The 19,067-nt window shown below is 44.4% G+C and overlaps 2 protein-coding genes across 2 annotated transcripts; one reads left to right on the forward strand and one right to left on the reverse strand.

Annotated features, from left to right (window-relative positions):
- Positions 1-3,183: 3,183 nt before the first annotated feature.
- On the reverse strand, positions 3,184-4,068 carry SAMD15 (sterile alpha motif domain containing 15). The gene is made up of 2 exons (XM_071745052.1): positions 3,952-4,068; positions 3,184-3,730 (listed from the first exon to the last, which is right to left on the reverse strand). Exons 1-2 carry the CDS (start codon positions 4,066-4,068, stop codon positions 3,374-3,376), a joined length of 474 nt encoding a protein of 157 aa, XP_071601153.1. The 3' UTR covers positions 3,184-3,373.
- Positions 4,069-4,260: 192 nt separating this feature from the next.
- TMED8 (transmembrane p24 trafficking protein family member 8) lies at positions 4,261-18,220 on the forward strand. The gene is made up of 6 exons (XM_071745888.1): positions 4,261-4,552; positions 5,699-5,777; positions 8,330-8,459; positions 9,378-9,519; positions 9,789-10,088; positions 11,062-18,220. Exons 1-6 carry the CDS (start codon positions 4,459-4,461, stop codon positions 11,277-11,279), a joined length of 963 nt encoding a protein of 320 aa, XP_071601989.1. The 5' UTR covers positions 4,261-4,458; the 3' UTR covers positions 11,280-18,220.
- Positions 18,221-19,067: the final 847 nt, after the last annotated feature.

The following is a 19,067-nucleotide window of genomic DNA, read 5'->3' on the forward strand; positions in this document are numbered from 1 at the left end:
ACAATAACCCTATGTACACATTTATTTCCACATGTTTCACTCTCCAGACTGCTCAGCAAACTTGCTTCTACCTGGCTGCCTGAGTCTTGCTTTATTTTGGGTCTGAATTAGCTTACTACGCAGTCAGCTTGTCCTACAAGCTGCTTCAATTTCTGGCTTACTGTTGCAGATTCAACAGAAAGCTGAATAACAAAGTCAAATTACAGTTGGTTTGTTTTGTTGGCTGGTTGTTTTTTAGTGGCTACAGCTTTGGTGTAAAAAACTAAGCAGGGTTGGGTGCAGTCGTGTCTTTTTCTTTTTCCACGGGTATCTCAAGGAAAAAGTTGATGCCAGACAAAATAATGATTTAGTCAGGAGCACTCTCTTTGTTGAGTCAGGCTTTAATCAGCACTTACTGATATGTTGTTGCTGGTGATAATGTACAACACTGCCACAGATTATGTGATAGTTCTTTCAAGGAAAAAGAAGGCAACCGGATATTTTGTCCAATTCCACCCAGGACAAAGCATTTTTTATTCCCTAAATTCTGTACTTCATATTATAGTATTCTCTTATACTTCCTGCCATCATTCTTCATGTATTTCAGTTCTGTTTACTACAATAAACCACTGCCTGTTTTTGTCACACAGGAAATAATTTCTGTGGTGAGGCCAGGGATTAGTTAAAGATGTTGTAACAAAGTCCCTTGCTTAATTACGATCGCTGCCAGCTGCTGCCACCACACCTGTGTACCAGTTACTGTATATGACATTTATTTTACATCTGGGCTTTACAGTGAGCCCAGTCTGCAGACCTTAAAGCCTGGAAGAAATCTATTCACTTGAGTAGCAGGGAAGTCATTATAATTCACTGGCAATTAGAATATGTCTATGATTGGGGTTTTTTGTCTTTTTTAATCAATTGTGAAGCAGAAGTGAAAGACAGTGGTACAATCTGATTTGTATCTTCTGCTTCACTTAGTTCCAGGAAGAAAATGCAGAAAAGAGCCAATATGGGGGTGTTTGCTGTCATCAAATAGCCAAGAGCTGCAATGGCCTTTTATATATCAGGAGAAGGCAGAACTGTACCACTTTGTACAAACTGCAAGGTAACAAGAGTTTATTCTGCTGTCCCTGCTGGGCTTCTTACAAAGATGGAAGTGCAGTGTCAGTCTCTAATCCTGCCTCTGGGTGCTCTGTGATACAGGGGAAGAAGCTGCTTCTACCCCAGTCTGGGACTGTTGCATAGGAGGAACTGTAGCATAGGGCCCCAGCCCTACTTCTTGGATAAACTGTGAGAACGTAAGGGCATCTGCTTTATTTCCTGTCGGAGCCTTCCGCTCCAGGAAGAGACCCAGGTTGTCTCTGTATGGGAGGGCAATGGATCTCGTGAAGAGAGGCTCCTCAATCCCCAGCAACTCTCGCACATGTCGTGAAATCTCCTGAAATACAAAACCACCAGAAATCCTCATTTCACAGGGCAACAACTAATACCATTCATCCTGTGTCAATGAAGCAGGAAAAAGAGTTGAATTTCTGAATTTTGGAGCAGTTTCACACTTGAAGTTGAAACTCAAGAGGGATCTGAATTCACGAGCCCCATGTGATATTGCAAAAACAGACCAGGCCACTCATTTTCTAGCTTTACTGTGGGGGGTGGCATCATATCTGATCTCTTAGTGGCACAAACAGCTCTGCTTTCCTCTCTGCACTTGCAGAACAAACAAGTTATGGGTGAATGAGCTGGAGTGTATTTTGTCTAATGCAAAACCACTGCTGCTTGCTGAGTTATACTGTCAACAAGACTTCACACACAGAAGAGGTCTAAAAACTAATTAAACCAATAAGCCATATTGCTCATCAAGGAAACCATGTGTGATGGCTGTCTGAGCCAACCAGATCTGGAAATGTCAGGAAACAGCCCTGCCATTGTTTTTGATGTAACTTCTGTGAATGTCACCTTCTGATTTGACTGAAGCTTTGAATACAATTCACAAGTTTCTACAGATCTTTTACAGCATTTGCTCAAAACCTTTCCCCAGTTTTGGTTTGACTCTGCACTCCAGCATCCTATTTTGTGTGCTATAAAAGAATGCTGCATTAGTATCTTCAGTGGTTTTGATATTTAAAATACCAGTCTAGTGGAATTAAAATCAGCAGTAACTTAACTTGTCCATGCTGCAGACATTCCACATATTGCACTCTGTAATTCTTCACTGAACAGACTTTTCCCCTAAATTGCAAAAAGTTTCTGTCTCACTGAGCTGATGCTATCATGTTTGTTTCTGTAGTAACTATCAGTTTCAACAGTTCACAGCCTTTCACTGATATTTCTTCTTGGGAAGCTGACGTGCCTTGACTGGGCACTTGCTCTAGAACAGACTTCCTGAAAGACACCATGGGTCACATTCTGCATAGAGCTCTGTACACTTGGATTCTATTAGAGTTAAGTTCTCTAAGACAAAAATAACTAGCAGGAGAGAGCATGATCTTCCAGAACACTGAGGTTTCACTGAAGTCATTTTTCATATGTGCAAATGGCTATGGAGGCTGTACTTGGTTGTACTAGAAAAACTCTGCTGTCTGAAAAACCAAGTGTTGTAATTCAGTGGCTTCTCCTCCAACCAACAGTCAAGGTAGTGGCACTAGTAACTACTTTTGGTGGCATATTTCACTTCAAGCAAACAGTTAAGCTTGTGCAGTCAGACAGAACTGTGGTGCAATTGCTTTTTGGTGCTCAAGAATAAAACAAGCAGTGTACACACTCTAGTTGTTGGAGCATAAATATTTTTCTCCCTTCCTGTTTATTTGAACTTCTACCTTGCGTTCTCTGGGGAAAGCAAGTTTAAATCATGATGCAAAATTAATTATTTGGCTCTAAAAATGCAGCCCTAAGTCTCCCTGTGGTTTCCATTAGGGAGAGGAAGGAGGGTACTGAAATTTAAGTCAACTTATTAATTTTCTGAACCTTCAGGAAGCTTTGGAAGGACAGACTAGCTCCAAACTTCAGTCTAGTTAGCTTAACTATTTTCTAATTTATCTAGTTGTCTTAACCATCTTCTTGTTTAAGAAAAGGTAAAGGCTTGAAAAGAAAAGGACCAGATGACTGTGTGTTTCTAAAATAAGGAAGAGACAGATGCTGTGTGTGCTCAGGAAAGTGTAAACCAAGGAAGTAATTATGAGTTGCCCTTCTGCTGCTTGAAACTGGTGGCTCAGTTCCTGTAGGTTTAATCTGACTACATTTTTCAAAGTTCTACAAACCAGTTAAGTGGAAAATTACTGAAAAGAAATTCTGAAGGATATCTAAGAAACGTCCATGTATCTTGCTAAGCAATTTCATGAGGCAAGAGGAGCAACATAGGCTTTAAAGAAAGTCTAAAGCACTTCTGATGCACTCATGGTGTCCCAGAGAAGGAGCCTGCGATCTCCAGCCGGCTAAAGCTTTGTACCTGACTCGAGAAATTCAACTGTTTGGCTCGACGATTTGCTTGTGCGGTTTCAACCTCACTCTTTGAATGAGCCGTCTGCCTGGGCTGACAGGCGACAGCCCAGCTTGCTCGCAAGCCCGAAAGAGTCAGAGCTGGGCTCCGAGGAGCTGGGGAGGGGCTCCGAGGAGCTGGGGAGGGAGCTCCGGGACCCACCGCCGGCCGCACCTTCATGTGGCCGAAGTCCGTGACGCCTATGGCGGGCAGGTTGGAGCAGTTCGCGTGGATAAGGCGGCGGCCGGTGATGCCGTTGGCCCTGAAGCATTCCTGGGCAGGGAAGAGGAGGGGAAGGCGGATGGGCTGCGGAAAGCGAGTCGCCCTCGGCCATTGCTCCCGGCCCCCGCTCACAGGCGCGCACACACCCACCCCGCGCACACACCCACCCCGCGCACACACCCACCCCGCGCACACTCCCACCCCGCACACACACCCCGAGCTCAGGCCGTGGTGGATGCGGGGGCTTCCCGCCCGGGACAGCAGCCCCGCACCTCGTACTGAGGGAAGCCGAGCTGCGACACCCACTCAGCCACCTCCGCGGCGCTCCAGGCCAGGAAGGGGCAGCGCGGCTCGCCCTTGGCTGCCCCGGGCCTCGGGCTCGGCTCCATCGCCACCGTCTCCGGGGCACCGCAGTAACGCGTCCTTCCGGGCCCTCGTTCCCATGGCAACCGTCACTTCCTGGAAGTGTTCACCACTTTCCCTGCAGCCCCCCTCTCCACGGTCCCATCCTTCGGACCCGCCCACCGCCGGCTCCCGGAGGCTCTGCGGAACTAGTGTTTGATTGGTTAAGGTGTCGAGGGGGGAAGGCTGAGGGCTGAGCACCGAGGGAGTACCCTCTCTCCCTCTGCGTGGCTGTCACGCACCCTTTCGGCTCTGCTCGCCCCCACTCGGGTGTTTCCGCTGCTGCCGGCCGCAGAGCTTCGGTGCCGCTCGGCTCTTTCCGCCGTGCTGGGCTCCCGCCTTCTGCCCGCGCGGTGCCCGGCCGCTCAGCCGTGTCCATGTCGGACCTGCGGGCCGCCACCGCCACCGGGTCCCGCTGCGAGCCCCCGATAGCCGAGGCGCCGAGTGGCACCGCTCCTCCGGACCCTGCAGGTACGGGCTGGGCAGGGGAGGGGAGGGGGCAGCCGGGCGGGCTGCGGCGGGGAGCAGGAGCGACTCCCCGGCTGCGGCCCCAGCACTTGCCCCCTGGCCCGGTCCCTGAGGAGGAGCCCCCGGGGTGGGCTGCCGGGCGGTGCCGGAGGGGATGCCGGCGGTGAGGCGGACAGGCCCGGGGGTGCCTGTTTTATTGTTGTCCTTACGGCCGTGAGTTTCCTTTCCGCGGTGGGTATCCTCGTTTCCCCCGGAGAAGCCTTATTCCCGTAGTGGCAGTTTGCTTCGGTGGAAATACGGTACCCCCTGGGAAGAGCGGCACCGGGGTTAGTCCTGGGCTCACGTTTGCCGTAGCGGGAGGGCCGGCTGCGGGGAGCAGAAGGTCAGGGGTGTGCGGTGTCCAGCCCTGCGTCCCGGGAGCGCCTGGGACCGCAGCAACAGTTCCCGGTGCCGCTTCCCTGTAGCGGGAAGAGGGAGGATGGATGGCGATCACTAGAGACAGGGAGCTTTCCGCGGTGCCGTGGCCGGGGGCCTGGTGCTGAAGGAGCACATCCATGCCCTCCGCGCTGGAGGAGCCTCCCAGCTCCCAGCTGACCTCGTGAAAGGGCCGGAGGCTTGTAAGGTGCCGTGTCGTTAGAGAGCTGCAAAAGCTGGAGCTCGTCTATGCCCAGGTCACTGCCTTTGTGCCATCAGTGGGGATGTGGAGCGTGTATCACAGTCGTGTGGGGAGTTTTCTCGGAGTTCAGGAGAATCGAGGGGAGACCAGGAGCCATCTTTATAGAGAGTCCTTTTAGCAGTGACCTGGGGATTTCCATCTCTTCAGCGTCCCGTGGGAACTGCTTTGGCCTTGTTCTGTCCTTCTAAAGCTATTATTGGTGGTTCCTGAATGAACCCTGTTTTGGAGAGTGATTCTGCATCAAAAACATGCATGGCTTTTTGTTCTCCCTTTCCTAGGACTGAGATGGTTAAAAATCATTGTTCTACAAAGTGCTAGATATGGTTCATAACATGAAAAACTGGTTGGCACAGCTTTTCTTTCCACAGCCATGTGACCTCAACATTTGAGTGCTGGCTGTAGTTTTTTCTCCAGTCTGTGTATCCTAAAGACCGAATTTTATTTCACCTTCTCTCCATATATTCTGTTGTTAGAAAATGAAGACTCAGTCCAAAATGCAGAGCCTGCAGATCAGCTGGTTGATTCTTTGGAGTCCAGTACTTCACAGAGCAGGTAGGAAAATCTTTTTGTGTAGCATAGCCCCCATATGTGACAGTCAGTTGCACCTCTGTGATGTCCTCCATATGGCAGATGATTCTGTGCAGGAGACTGAATTGTCTGCTTTGGGACAGCATATACCAGAATCAGTATAGGAGGGGCTGTTCTTACCAGCTTAAGACTTTTTTGAAGCTTCTGAAATGACAAAGTGTAGTTCATGGCTCAGCTGCTCAAATCACAGAATCATTCAGCTTGGGAGAAACTTCAGGGTTTTGTAGTCCATTGTAAGAGCTAATAAACTTTCAGCAGGAAATATTCTCTATCCTGTCTGATGGATGCTTTAATAATGAAGCATTCCTACTGTCTGTAATTTTGATGGAAGCTGAGCAAGAAAACACTTCATACCGGTTTCTTGACAATGCTTTGTTTTCTGTGTAACTGCTTCATTAATGCTGCTGACTGACCCTGTTATCAGATGTTTGGCTTGTTATTATCCGTTGGGCATGTGGTGCTTGTGGGTGAGTTATTGCATTTGTTACAAACACTAATACTGTATGCAGTGGAGTTTCATTTGCCATCATATGTTTGTTGCACAGAATACAGTTTCAGAAGTGTGTGAGTTAATTACATCAGACAGTAGATAAACCACAACCTCATTGATAAAGAGGAGGAAAAAAATTGTGGCAAAAAATCCAACAAACCACCTTTCTTACTGGAACAGGAGTTTGTTGCCATCTTGTCTTGAAGCTCATGACATCAGTATCAACCTCCTTGACTCCAGATATGTATTCTTCCATCTCTCTATTATGTCCATTTATTTTCTTTGAAGAGATTAACGTAGACTGTGAGCAGAATGGCCAGAGTAGATGCTGCATACTTGTGGATGATACATCACAAATTTGTCTAATCTCCTTTGAAAGGGACAGGAGTGGTCCAAAATAATTTTGTGAGTGGTCCAAAATAATCAGCTGAACTCTGTCTTTGTAAATCTGTTTATAAAGCTTGTATAGCTTTTTCTAATCTTTCAGTGAGGCTCTTGGTTTTCAGTGGTGTCTGGAGGAAAAAATTCACAAGCTTCTCAGTTAATGTAGAGCCTTTTAATAGCCTTTTTAGGTGTGATTATGCAATTGCTAAGTTAAAAAGCAAATGGGTTGGAAAATGATGACATAGAAGTCCAGATTTGTCCTGGACTGCCAGAGAAATTGTTACAGATCACTGTGAGAGTTCTTTTTTTATAAAATTGTCCCCTCCAAGTTGTCCCTTCATTTCTGATACTGTTGATCTGTAGCCATTTTGTGTATCCAGGTATTCAGTTTGTTTGAGTTGTTCTTACAGATCTTCTGGTTTATATTCCAATTCTAGGAAAGGAAATCACTGTTAAGAGAATTTAGATAAGAAATGTCTATTTCTGGATAACATATGTACTTCCCTAGGAATAAAGATTTGGAAACAAAAGCCATATTTGTCCTGTTATCGTTTTCTCTGTGGATGCAAAAAGGAATGGTTTTGAGTTGAGCTGTGTATAGGGTTTTTGTTAATTATTATTTTTAAACTATTCCCCAGTACAGTGCTAGTCTGCTCCCTTGCTAATGAGAATGTTTCTCATTTATAAAAGGAGGCATTTGAAGAAATGCATTTTTGTTTCTGCTGTGTTCTCATGTTTCTGATCCTTTAGACCAAGGCAGTTGATGTTGGTTTTATATTGCTGTGAGAAATGGCAACTGTTTCTCTTCATATTAAAGACTAGGTTGCTTCTCATGGAATTTTCACATAGAGTCTGAGAGGATGACAGAGGAGACATTTCTGGCATCCATGGGAGTTCATCTGGGACAGTAACTCTTTACAGCTGTAAACAGTATGCAGCATTTTAAAAATAAAATTTAGAAGAAAGCCCGCAATAGGGAATGAATGTCAAAGATGTTTCCTTTCTTGCCCATTCTCTTCCTGCTACATACTTCTCTTTTTTTCTAACATGTCCATCTCTTCTTGTCACAGTGTGGTACTTGGACCTCTTTGTTAATATTATGCAGCCATTGTATGTCTTATGGCTTGCCTGTCTGTGCAGCATATTTGAATATGGGTGCTCCCTATACCTCTGGGGTTGCTAACAGGAAAGGCATAATAGGACACTTAAACAGAGGGCATTGCCAGGATGCCTTTCAAAACTGTTTTGAATCCTGTCACTGATCCAATTGACCTCTGCTGGAATATGCAGAGGTCTTGTAGTAGTTGGTGTAAAAGAAGTTGTTCTTTCTTGAGCATAAAACTTTCTGCTGATTTCTGCACTTAGTACAGTGTTGGTAAGCGTGCATGCTGTGTATTACCATATAGAGGATGGTAAACATAGAGTATCTCATTGAAGTTGTTCCCTCTGGGTGACCTGGAAGATAGTTGAAGTATTGAGGGCAAGATTGGGGTGCAAGGCACTCTTTCTTCAGTTGGTAGATGCTGACCACAGAAGCTGTTCCCTTCAGTCCATTTGAATTTGAGTTCCAGAGCAGAGTGATTCCTCTGCCAGCTGTTCCCTGGGCCAGGTGCTGAATTGTACTGCTCTCTTCCTCCCAAAGGTTGCGGATCGGGTCACTCATGCATGCAGGTGTGACAGAAGATTCAAAGGAAAAAGCTGGCACTTTGGAGGGCCAGGAAGTGGGTGAACTAGAAGAGAAGCTTCCTGATCAAATTCAATCCCTCAAAGAGGTAGGTGGGTGTTTCTTATGTCTGAAAGCCAGGACAGAGGTGCAGCAATAGTTCTTCCACCCTACTGCTGTGCTTACGGCTATGGGTCTGAGGCTGTAAAGAGTTGTGTGAAGACAAAAGCAGTATTAATACAGATTAAGTTACTCTTTTTTCCTGTACTTCAGCAGGAAGTAAATGTCATTGCTCCTATTTGCAAAATCCCTTGTGTCTTTGGCTACTCCTCACTTCCTTGCAGTTTTTGGCTCACGGATGCTTCAAGGTTACTCTCACCTTCTGTCTCGTGTCTGGGGCTTCTGGGAGTTCCCTTCTTGCACATTTAAGGAAGAGGGAACCAAAAGCAACTTGGCCATCTTTTGTTTCTTTTGATGAGCAGCTAATTTGCTTGCATTACAGGTACAGTTAGGAAAACCTGCAAGTGGCATCCATCTTAGGAGCTGGGAGTTTACATATATGAGGAGAGGGGGGTGGCTCTTAACCAAGATGCAGCAAATGACAGTTTGATTGTGGCTGTAATCTGGATGCACACAGAGCTGAAACTGAAAGGCTCTCCCTAGAGAGGTTGTGTCCTGGGAATTATTTCCAAAAGTAGTCAGCTAAGTGTATAAGGCTGTTTCTGTGTTGAGAGGTGACAACTCTGAAGCAGATGCAAATATGTGTCTCAATAGGGACTCCTGAGCAGGCCAAAGGGTGTGTAATATGTAAGACTAATGCAGCATTTGACTTCAAAGTTCATGACTTCAGTGTTGTGGGGGAAACAATGCAGAGAACCAGGCAGCTCTTTTTAACTAACAGAACCTTCTGCAGAGACTGACTTGGCTTCAGAAGGGTGCCTGAATTACTAATGAGTTGGTTTATATCCCACTGGGGACTTTCTTACCACAGTGGTCTTTGTGACTGTTTTTTATGTGCTTTGTGCAGGAAGCTGCTGTTCGGATAGGCAGCTACCATGTACCTCAAGGAGTAGGGGATATAGTCATGATTCAGTCAGATCACACTGGTGCTGTGGATATCCTTTCTGCTGAGCTGGAGACTGCAGACCTCCTTGGGGAGCAAAGGAAAGGTGAGTCCTGAGCCCTGAGCACTTATTGGAACCACTTTTTAATTGCCTGCCCTGGGTAAAGAAGAGCAGAGGCTGTCCTGAAGACACTGCTAATTCCTGCTGGAAGTTTGAGCTCCTGGCTAGTGAATGGGAGAACTTCACATCCAAGGCTTCTGGGAGTAGGTTCTAGAATGCAAAAGCCTTATCAGGAATAGCTTCACTGCTTTGAGATAATAGCTTGGCAGTAGTGAAAAGTCAGGTGAGCCCACAATCTTTTTCCCTTGTCTCAGCTCAGCCTCCCCCTCTGGCTCCACCCACCATGTGGACCACTGAGAAGACAAAGGAATTCAAAGCCAAGATAGGAAAGGAGAAGAATGGCCGGATGGTGGTGAAGAGAGGAGAGGTGGTGACAGTCCGTGTGCCAACACATCCTCATGGGAAGTGCATTTGCTGGGAGTTTGCTACAGATGACTATGACATTGGGTTTGGAGTCTATTTTGACTGGACCACAGTTACTAGCACTGCCATTACTGTTCAAGTCAGCGAGTCCAGTGATGAGGAGGATGAAGAGGAGGAGGAAGAAATTGAAGGTTAGTCCAGAGCTTATAAAGGTTCATTTGTGGTGCTTGTTACCAAGCTGCTGAGAGTGTCTGTCAGATGCTGTAATTTCCATATCTACTTTGTTTACTCAGCCCACTTCTTATCTCTGCAGCCTGTTGGGTTCTTGGTTAGGCTATGATGAGAAAGCATTTAGCCCTTCCTGGTTCAATGTATGTCAATGGCTATCCTTCTGCAAGAGTGTTGTTAAAATTGAACACCTTGAAAAATAAAATGAGAAAACACACATTTAACTTTTACCTGATAAAAAGATGGTCTGAAGTTTTGACTGGTTTTCTTAGTGTCTCATACAGAGAAATTTCTGGTGGCGAGTAGAAACAAAAAGGTTTAGTATCTTGGGGTATTTTATGTTTGGTTGTGGGTTTTTGATTCCCTGTTGGCTGCATTTGAGAGGTTTGCTTACCCGTGTCTTGGTGCTTGTGAAACATATAGCAGTGGTGCCTGTTCTGTGGTGTCAGGTGTGTGAACAGTGTATCTTGGGGATTGGTGTCTCAAATTAATTTTGTAGGTTCTTCCAAGGGGGGTATGAAGAATCCCTCTTGGAGAAGTGGATTGAGGACATATACACAGTGAAATTATAACTAAGAGATTTCCTGATTTTCTTTTGCTTCAAGTCTGTATCACTGTACCACTTTTGGGTGTATAAAAACAGTGAGGTGTCTAAAAGGTAAGTCTAGGAAGAGAAGACCAGGCTGGCAGCCAAGTGGATACTGTCCCAGCAGTATTCACAAAAGAACTGATTCTCAGCATGTCATGATAAGGAAAGCTGGACTTTGTGGGTATTATGTGAAGAAAGGTCAGAGCAGATGCTGTGGGTAATGCTGTCATGGTTAGCCATCCTATCTGCGTGCCTCTGCTTCCTTCTGGTCTGGTTGATATTTTTCTGCACTACCTAGTGGCTTACCTGTCTCTGTCTGACTTGCTTGTCTCCTCTCTCTCGTTCAGGACTCGCCCCTGTTGGTGATGTGGAAAGGGGCTCTAAAAGCTACCTGCGGAACCGCTACGGAGAGATCATGCCTGTGTATCGCAGGAACAGCCACCGGGAGGTGCAGGCGGGCAGCCATGAGTACCCAGGCGAAGGCATTTACCTGCTCAAGTTTGATAACTCCTACTCTCTCCTCCGCAATAAGACTCTGTTCTTTCATGTCTACTACACGAGCTGAAGGAAGGGGAAGGGGCAGGGACGGCAGGCAGGTAATGGTGAGTGTGGCGGGCTGCCCCCCAGCCCTGGTACCACCTGATGGGCACTGCTGTGTGACAGAACAAAGGCACAATTCTGCCGGCTTCTCTTCAGACACAAACTGGTTTCTCCCCACACCCTTCTTCCCTGCTGTCCCAGTGGAGAAAGATGTGGCTGCCTGGTTGTCCACAAGCAGCTGCACTTTCTGTAAAACTTTGGGAGGTCTGCTCTGTGCAGGCATCAGGCTGGGCCTTCACGTCGCATCTGGTGAATGTGCAGAGGCCAGGTTCAGGTGTTTGTTGTTTCCATCTGTTGCGCTGGTACGAAATGAAGTGAAAATATTATTGATCCATTACTATTTTGTGAAGAACTTTTCCGACTCTCCTGCTGCATCAGAATCACTAGAGGGCAGCAATGAGCAAAAAGCACAGCTGGCTTGTCACCGAGCCACTAGTAATCTCCTTGACTACTACCACTATGTGTCCCCAGCCAGTGCTTTCTTCACTCTGCAGGAGGGGGTGCAGCTTGCCATGCAGTGGCCAGGCAGGTGGGCTCCTTAAAGTAGTCATGGCATGTGCTTGAACATGGGTTTGGGGCAGAGCACACACCCAATGGTCTACAAGGTTTTCCTACCAGTTAGGAATTGGATGTTGTACCTGTTGATTGTAGGGATACGTAGATGATTGAAACTTAAGAGACCACCAAATGTTTTTTCTGTAATCCAGATGTGAAGCAGAAGAAATTACTTAATACTGTGCTGGATAAACACAGAAAAGTTGGACTATTACCACTACCTATACAGGAAATATTTCTTAGTAGCAGCATGTTGGATCATTGGTATTGTTGCCAGCTGGATAATGCCATGTGGAGCAAGGAAAAGGCTCCCCAGAAAAGTGTAGGTTGTCGGCTGCTATTACTTTTACAAAGGTATTGTTAGAAAACATCTCTGCTGAGAAACTTGGAAGGTTTGGGATTTAACCAACCCTTCATGTGAACCAGAATCAGCAAGGCCATTGCTAACCCTGACCACATGGTAAGGGATTGATTTCGTTGGCATGTTTTGATGGCATTAGTGATCATCTTCTGCTTAAGTACTGGCAGAGTTGAGCAAGGATTAAATTAATCCTTCAGAGATTCATTTTAAATCATGATTATCTGTAATTGTTTTTTATTTTAATACTTTACTTGAAATCATTCTCTTTTCTAAAAATACTGCTGTATTTATTTACATCTTGATACCTCTCTGCAGAGACACAAAGTGATTGCATTGTGATTCTAGAAGAGTTCTGAGTTTTATTTTTAAATTCTCCAGGTAAAGCATTCTTGGTCCATTCCTTCTATTGAGAGGGAATCATGGACAAAATTACTTTGGGGTAGTTAAAGCCAAAGATTTCACTCTTGTAGGAGGGCCACATATTTCCTGTTAAGACTGTATTGTAATGCTGTGCAATTTGCTCTGTATTCAAGCTCTTCTTTTAACTATCTCTGCTTACTTATTCACTGCCCCAGAGCAGTGACTTAGTGGGTAGGTAGGGGAGAGATTAGTCAGTCTTCAGTAGAGCTGCCCAAACTGGGAGCAGGAGGAGTGGAAATGAAAAGAATGCTGGTTGGAGTGCAGCAGCTTTCTGGGTGAGCAGGCAGGGAACAGAGCTGCTGCTGCTTTGGGTCCTGAGACAGGGAGAAAATAGCTGTCCTTCTCAAAAGATAGAGAGTGGCAGCACACCTAGGCAGGGGGTACCTGTACAGCTGCCTTATTCAAACAGGACAGCCTTCCAGGGAGGCCTAACAGTAGGGCTTATCTGTCAGAATAAGGTGCTCTTTCGTTTAGCACTTTGGGGAGGACTGTTCCTTACTTTAGCCAATCTTGGGGAAGATGAAGGACTACCCTGTGGTATTTTTTTTCCCCCCTCATCCTTTTTCTATCAGGTTCCTAGACACTAAACAGAAGAAGACAGAAAAGACCCTTCAGTGTGACCACAACGTCAGCACTGACCCATTCAGTGTCTGCCTTTGCTGTAAGATCTGCAGAACCCTGCGTGTACTTGCTTGTTAATGTCTGATGACTGGCACTCACTCCACTTTCTAATTAGGATTTATTTACCATGAAGAGATCTCTGACCTGTACTTATATTAGATATTTCAGAATTATTGATCCCCAGTTGCAGGGCTTATTGCAGGCTAGTGGGTCACCTCCACAAAAAACTGTTTCCCTTTTACCGTGGCCTCCCTGTTGCTAAGTCACACCTATTTACCCCCTCCTGTCTCTTGCTTATACCAAGTTCAAAATATATTTTGTTACAAGAAGTTAACAAGGCCTGCCTCACAAGCAATTTTGATCGCTCACTGTCAAAAATAATATGTGCCAGATTTCAAACCATTAGTTAGTGGTTTTAGTTAAGATAAGTTGCACTGTAGATGTTAACCTGATTGCTCAGTTCTATCTTTCTGAAGCATGGACCAGCCTGTAATAAGGCTTAGGTTATTTGTTTGGAACTGTGCCCATCTCCTGGTCACATTAACGTAAGCCCAGCAGCAGCACTGAATATCATTTGTCATCCCAGTCAGCATGTGCCCCATCTGCAAAGGCAGTGTGTCCATAGATAAACCTGCTGCAGTGGAACCAAAAATGTTTGGTGTGTGTTATTTCACTACTTAAGTTTCCCAGAAGTATCTAGTATCTCTTATGAACACAGCATAGTTTTAGTCACAGAATATTTCATCTGCAGGAAACAGAAGCTTCACAGTTGTACAGGATAATTCCTGGTTTTGTTTGTTGGTGTTTTTGTGGTTTTTAAAATTTCATTACACGAGGATGTTGTTTCTCAGGTATTTAGATAACGTTCATTATCCAAGTGACAACTTCTCTTTGGAAGGGTATTTACTCTTTTTATTCTTTTTCTGATAAATCCAAGAACTTGACTGTGTGGCTAGTGATTAACAGCAGACATTCCCATTGAAAACTGAATCCATAGTTGGTAAGCAGTAAGCTTATTTCTCATGTATCCTTTTTTTCAGTTTGGTGTTTCTTCTAGATTTGTAGCCAATCCCACCCTCTGACTGAGGCAGTGGTAGAAACCCTTATTATTTTAATTGGAGACCTTAAGAACCAAACCTTGGGTCTAGAAAGAAAAAATAATTAAAAAGCTGCACGTTAGAGAGGGAAACTAATCTTCAAGAAAGGAAAATTCTTTGTTTCTGAAGGAAGATTTTGGATAGGCTTTTAAAATGTGTTCCCTCTTCCTCTAAATCCTGTCAAGGAATTTAAAAAACTAAATCGAGGAAGAGGCTTCTGTTGTGTTTTGGGTTTGCTTTGTCCTGGTTTGGGCCAGGATAGAACTAATTTACTGTCTTGTAATTTTGCTTTCACCCAAGTCTCATAAGTAGCTGCACTTGCTGAAAGCAACAGCAAGTTTCTCAGTCAGTGTCTGCTTCTAGGATTGGTAACAGACAATGTTTATAGTTATGGCTAAGGAATGGTGTGCAGAACCAAGGCCACTGCTCGGTTCTGAGGAACATCTTATGCTTTGTAAAGAGAAAGGGAGTAAAAGGGTCACACCTGCAACCCTCCTTTAGGGAGGAGCAGGCAAGACCAGTGACCAGAATTGACCAAACAGAGCACTCCATCCCATATTTGTCATACTCTGTAGCCCATACTCCTTCAGCCCTTGTTCGCCTCTTACCTGTTTGCTTCAGCATCCTGGGAGGATTCCATCTGTTTGCCTGCCTCTGGTCCTGATCCATGCCAGCCTGAATCTGTGTGTTCCTGCCTCCAGCTCCCAACAGCTGCTGGCTCCAGGAGTCCAGCCTGGACTTTCCCAGGGATGCCCTGCAGCCTCGGTGGTGACAGGAGCACTACTGGGGGGAAAGGAGCATGGTATTGTTTTTTTGTATATCTGTATGTATTTAATTATTTTTCCTTCTTATCATTACTGTTTCATTAAAGCTGTATAGTTTGGCTTCCAGACTGTAAGTGTCTCTCTCTTAGTCTCTCTCCTTTCTTTATAAGAGAGGGGCGGGGGATTAATAGAGAGCATCTGTCATTTGGTTAGTTGCTGGCCCAGTGTTAAGGCATGATAGCTTTTTTGAAAGCACAGAAGTGTTTTCCATTTTACTTTGGGTATAATTTAGGTCAAGAAATAAGATCTACACATTCAGACATACCAGATAGTCCTGTAGTGCAGGATTTCTATACATATTAGCTTGTATAATTGTTTATTTATAATAATGGTATCAATCTCTTGGGCTTCTTTTATTTAAAAGAAGGTCACAAGGTCTCCATTGTTTTATCTCTTTTTTTTTTTTTCTTTTCCATAGAATCATTGCCAAGTCCACTACTAAACCGTGTCTCTCATTACCATGTCTATATGGTTTTAAAATACCTTCAGGGATGGTGACTCCCACTTCCTGGGCAGCCTGTTCCAGTGCCTGACAGCCCTTTCAGTAATGATTTTTTTTTTCCTAATATTAAATCTAAACTTCCTCTGGCACATCTTGAGGCCATTTCTACCACTTGTTACTAGGGAAAAGAGACCAATACCCATCTCACTACAATCTGCTTTCAGGTAGTTGGAGAGAGCAAGGTCTCCCCTCAGACTCCTTTTCTCCAGATTAAACCCAGCTGCTCCTCATAAGACATTTTCTAGACCCTTCACCAGCTTTGTTGCTCTTCTTTGGACACACTCCAGCATCTTGATGTCTTCGTTGTAGTGAGGGACCCAAAACTGAACACAGCATTCGATTTGCAGCCTTGCCAGAGCCCTTTAGGTATAACGTAGCAGCAGGAACTGAGGACAGAGTTAAAATTGCTTGAATGAGGGACCAGTTGTACTTACTGAATTTACTCAAACTTTTTGGAGGATTGTAATAGGGATCCTTGAGATTGGTGTGAGCAGAGGCTACTTGCAAATGGTTTAATGCTTGGGACCTGTGTGATAGTTACATAGGTTATTATTGGTAATGAGCTGTTTACATGAACAGGTAAGATGAAAACACATAAGACAAAGAGTTTAGCTGTCTGACTTCAGGTGCTAAGAAGAAAGTTGCAATGTGGCTGAGTCTAAAACACAGCCACATCTTTCTTTTTGGCTCTACCCTGTGTGCTTGTCTTCTGACTGTGTGTGCATGTAATCTTCATTGTTGGCCTGCAGTGGGTTAATCATTGTGGTTGTGGACCTGGTGAGGTGGGTTAGAGGTGAACCTTGTTACGTGTCTAGTTGCTGAAAGATTTACCCATTCCTGTGGGGAACTAGGGTAGAGAATGGCTCCTGAAATGAGCTCACTTTTATCCCTGCTGCTTATAACCCTACCTTCTGTCTGACTACCCCTATTAAAGCCACTCTATATAGAGGATTTATCACAAGGTGCCTTAGGAACAAGGAGAATGTCTGAAATAAAAGCCACAGATGTCATTAATCCAAGGGTTTTCTTCTTGTTTCTCTGCCCATTTGAGCAGGGGAGGCACTTCCTATGGTCAGGCAAGGAAAGCCTCCAGGCTCTCCTGGAGATTGAACTTGTTATTAAACTGCCTTGTTGCTGTAAGATGAGTAGTAGAATGGTGTTTGAATTTCCTGGTGCCGTTTTTTGCCTTTTAAAATCATATGCTGCTGTCAGATGTTGAGGAACACCAGGCTACTACTCGTTTTGATACACTGATGCCTAACTTGAGGACCAGAGGAGCACTAGATAGATAGAGGGGAGCATTCCTTGTGGCCATTCATCTTTGTCTTTGAAAAGTGTCTGAATCCAGCTTATGTGTGTTGAGGCTGAGTAAGACACCAAAACAACAAAATTATTTCTGATCTACAAGTGTGAAAGAAAAGTGGTTTTCCTTTTCTCCTATCTGGGAAAATAATGGATGTTATGTAGATGTAGCATGACATCTCAACTGGTAGAATGAAAAACTGGGAGCTGATAGTGCTAAATACATTGCCTAATTAGACTGTAAAAGAAGCTATGAGTAGAAGAGGAGTCAGAGTGCTAAATCATTTATTTAGATAAGTTGATTTGCCATAAATACCAACTAAATAAAGTTTTAGAAGGTACGTAGAACTGCAGAGTTCAAATATGTCTTACTAGAAGGAGAATTTTCTGTGGGCTTATTCTGTATTTGCCTCTGTGAACTCCTGAAACACTGGTACTGTTGCAACTGAAAACACACCATGACGCTGGGTAGATGGTGGGTCTGACTCCCCTCAACTTTACCACATTCCATTCTGGATTTTACATGGAGCTTTTCAGAAGAAATGTACCCTTTATCAGGCAGGAAATGAGGAAGAATTTTGTGATCTGTCAGTGAAGTTTATCTGGTTTAAGCCCATCTGGACTGGTGAGTCCAAGTCCCTTGGGCAAGAGGCTGGATGCCAGCCTTTAAGTGCAGAGCTACGGAGGCTTTGCTCAGTCAAGACCTTGGAGTTTAGGAGCTGTTTGAAAATTATAAATAGCTGGAAATAAGTTTCCCTGCAGCCTCCAGGGTGCCTTGGTGACTCTCTGCTCTCCTCCAAGGGAAGCAGTGTGCTTTCAACTCGCTGCTCCAAGCTGACAGCAAAGCCTTTCCATAGGGAGCATCTTGTAGCTGGTCACACCCTTTTCAGACCTATATTCTTGTGACCTGTGGTGGTTGTCTGTCAGTCCTAATTGACATGATGTGAATACTTTTTTATGTCCTGTGATTTCAAACCTGAGTTCTCAACACCAACTATTGACTTTTTGTGTCCTCCCAAGGTACAAGTTTTAAATGGAAGAGAGGATATTTTAACAGAGTGTGGCACTGAACCTCTTGCTGAAGGGCATATATGAAGACTATATTTATAGTATACTTGCACTCCTATGCTTGGTTTGTATTGTTTATATTTGTGTTGTGGCTGATTTGTAATAGTATATTGGAACTTATTACCTTTAAATAAATTTTCACTATGCAACCAAGAACTTTGTCTTTTGTTTAAAGCAAGTGAGCGTTTTGATATGAAAAACTGAACTACAGACTTTTCAACAAAACAAGAATACAATTAAGATTAGTTTTTATCAGCAAAGAGGAGGCTAATATTCAAAATGTACTTCACAGTGTACTGGCTATTCAAGTTGCAAACAGATAGCACAATGCTCTGTTATCAGCTGATGCTGATAGTTCCAAACAGGAATTTTTCTGTTAAAATGATTTGCTGAGATGTTTAATTTTTCAAATTCTCTGCTACACTTGAGATTATACTATTATACTTGAGATTATTATATTATGGCTGAATAATTGGAGAGGAACTAGCAAGTAGCCAAGTTCACCTCATGGACACTGGCAGAGTCTGAATGCTTTACTCTCCAGTGCTTCATATTTGTACTTTTTGACCTCTGTTTGGAGAGATCCCCTATAGCTAGCTATTCTGTTACTTCCAAGTTTAAATCTGAAGGTTTGAAAACTTTTCTTCAGTTACCACCTACTGATTATATTATCTAAAGAAAAATGCTTGTCCTTCAGGGTTCGTTATAGCTGCTTGCCCAACAACTTTATCTTACTGTGAAAACTAAGTTTACATGGTCTGAAAGACGCACCTGGTGGTCAAAGCGAGGAATGGTAGCTGCAGCCCCAGCCATCCTTCCTCCCAAGTTTTGTTATGAGGCTCAGTGGGACAAGTAGTACAGAATTTCATTTCTGTCTGTTCTTGTCCTGTGCTTCCTTGGAGCACTTTAATAAAAATAATTGATGAGCATAAGCAATCATGAAACAAGCTGATCAAAGGGATACATGACTGTCAAGTTAAAGACATTTCTTGTTTTCTTCTCA

This window comes from Heliangelus exortis, chromosome 5, assembly GCF_036169615.1.
Source record: "Heliangelus exortis chromosome 5, bHelExo1.hap1, whole genome shotgun sequence".
Lineage (NCBI taxonomy): Eukaryota > Metazoa > Chordata > Aves > Apodiformes > Trochilidae > Heliangelus > Heliangelus exortis.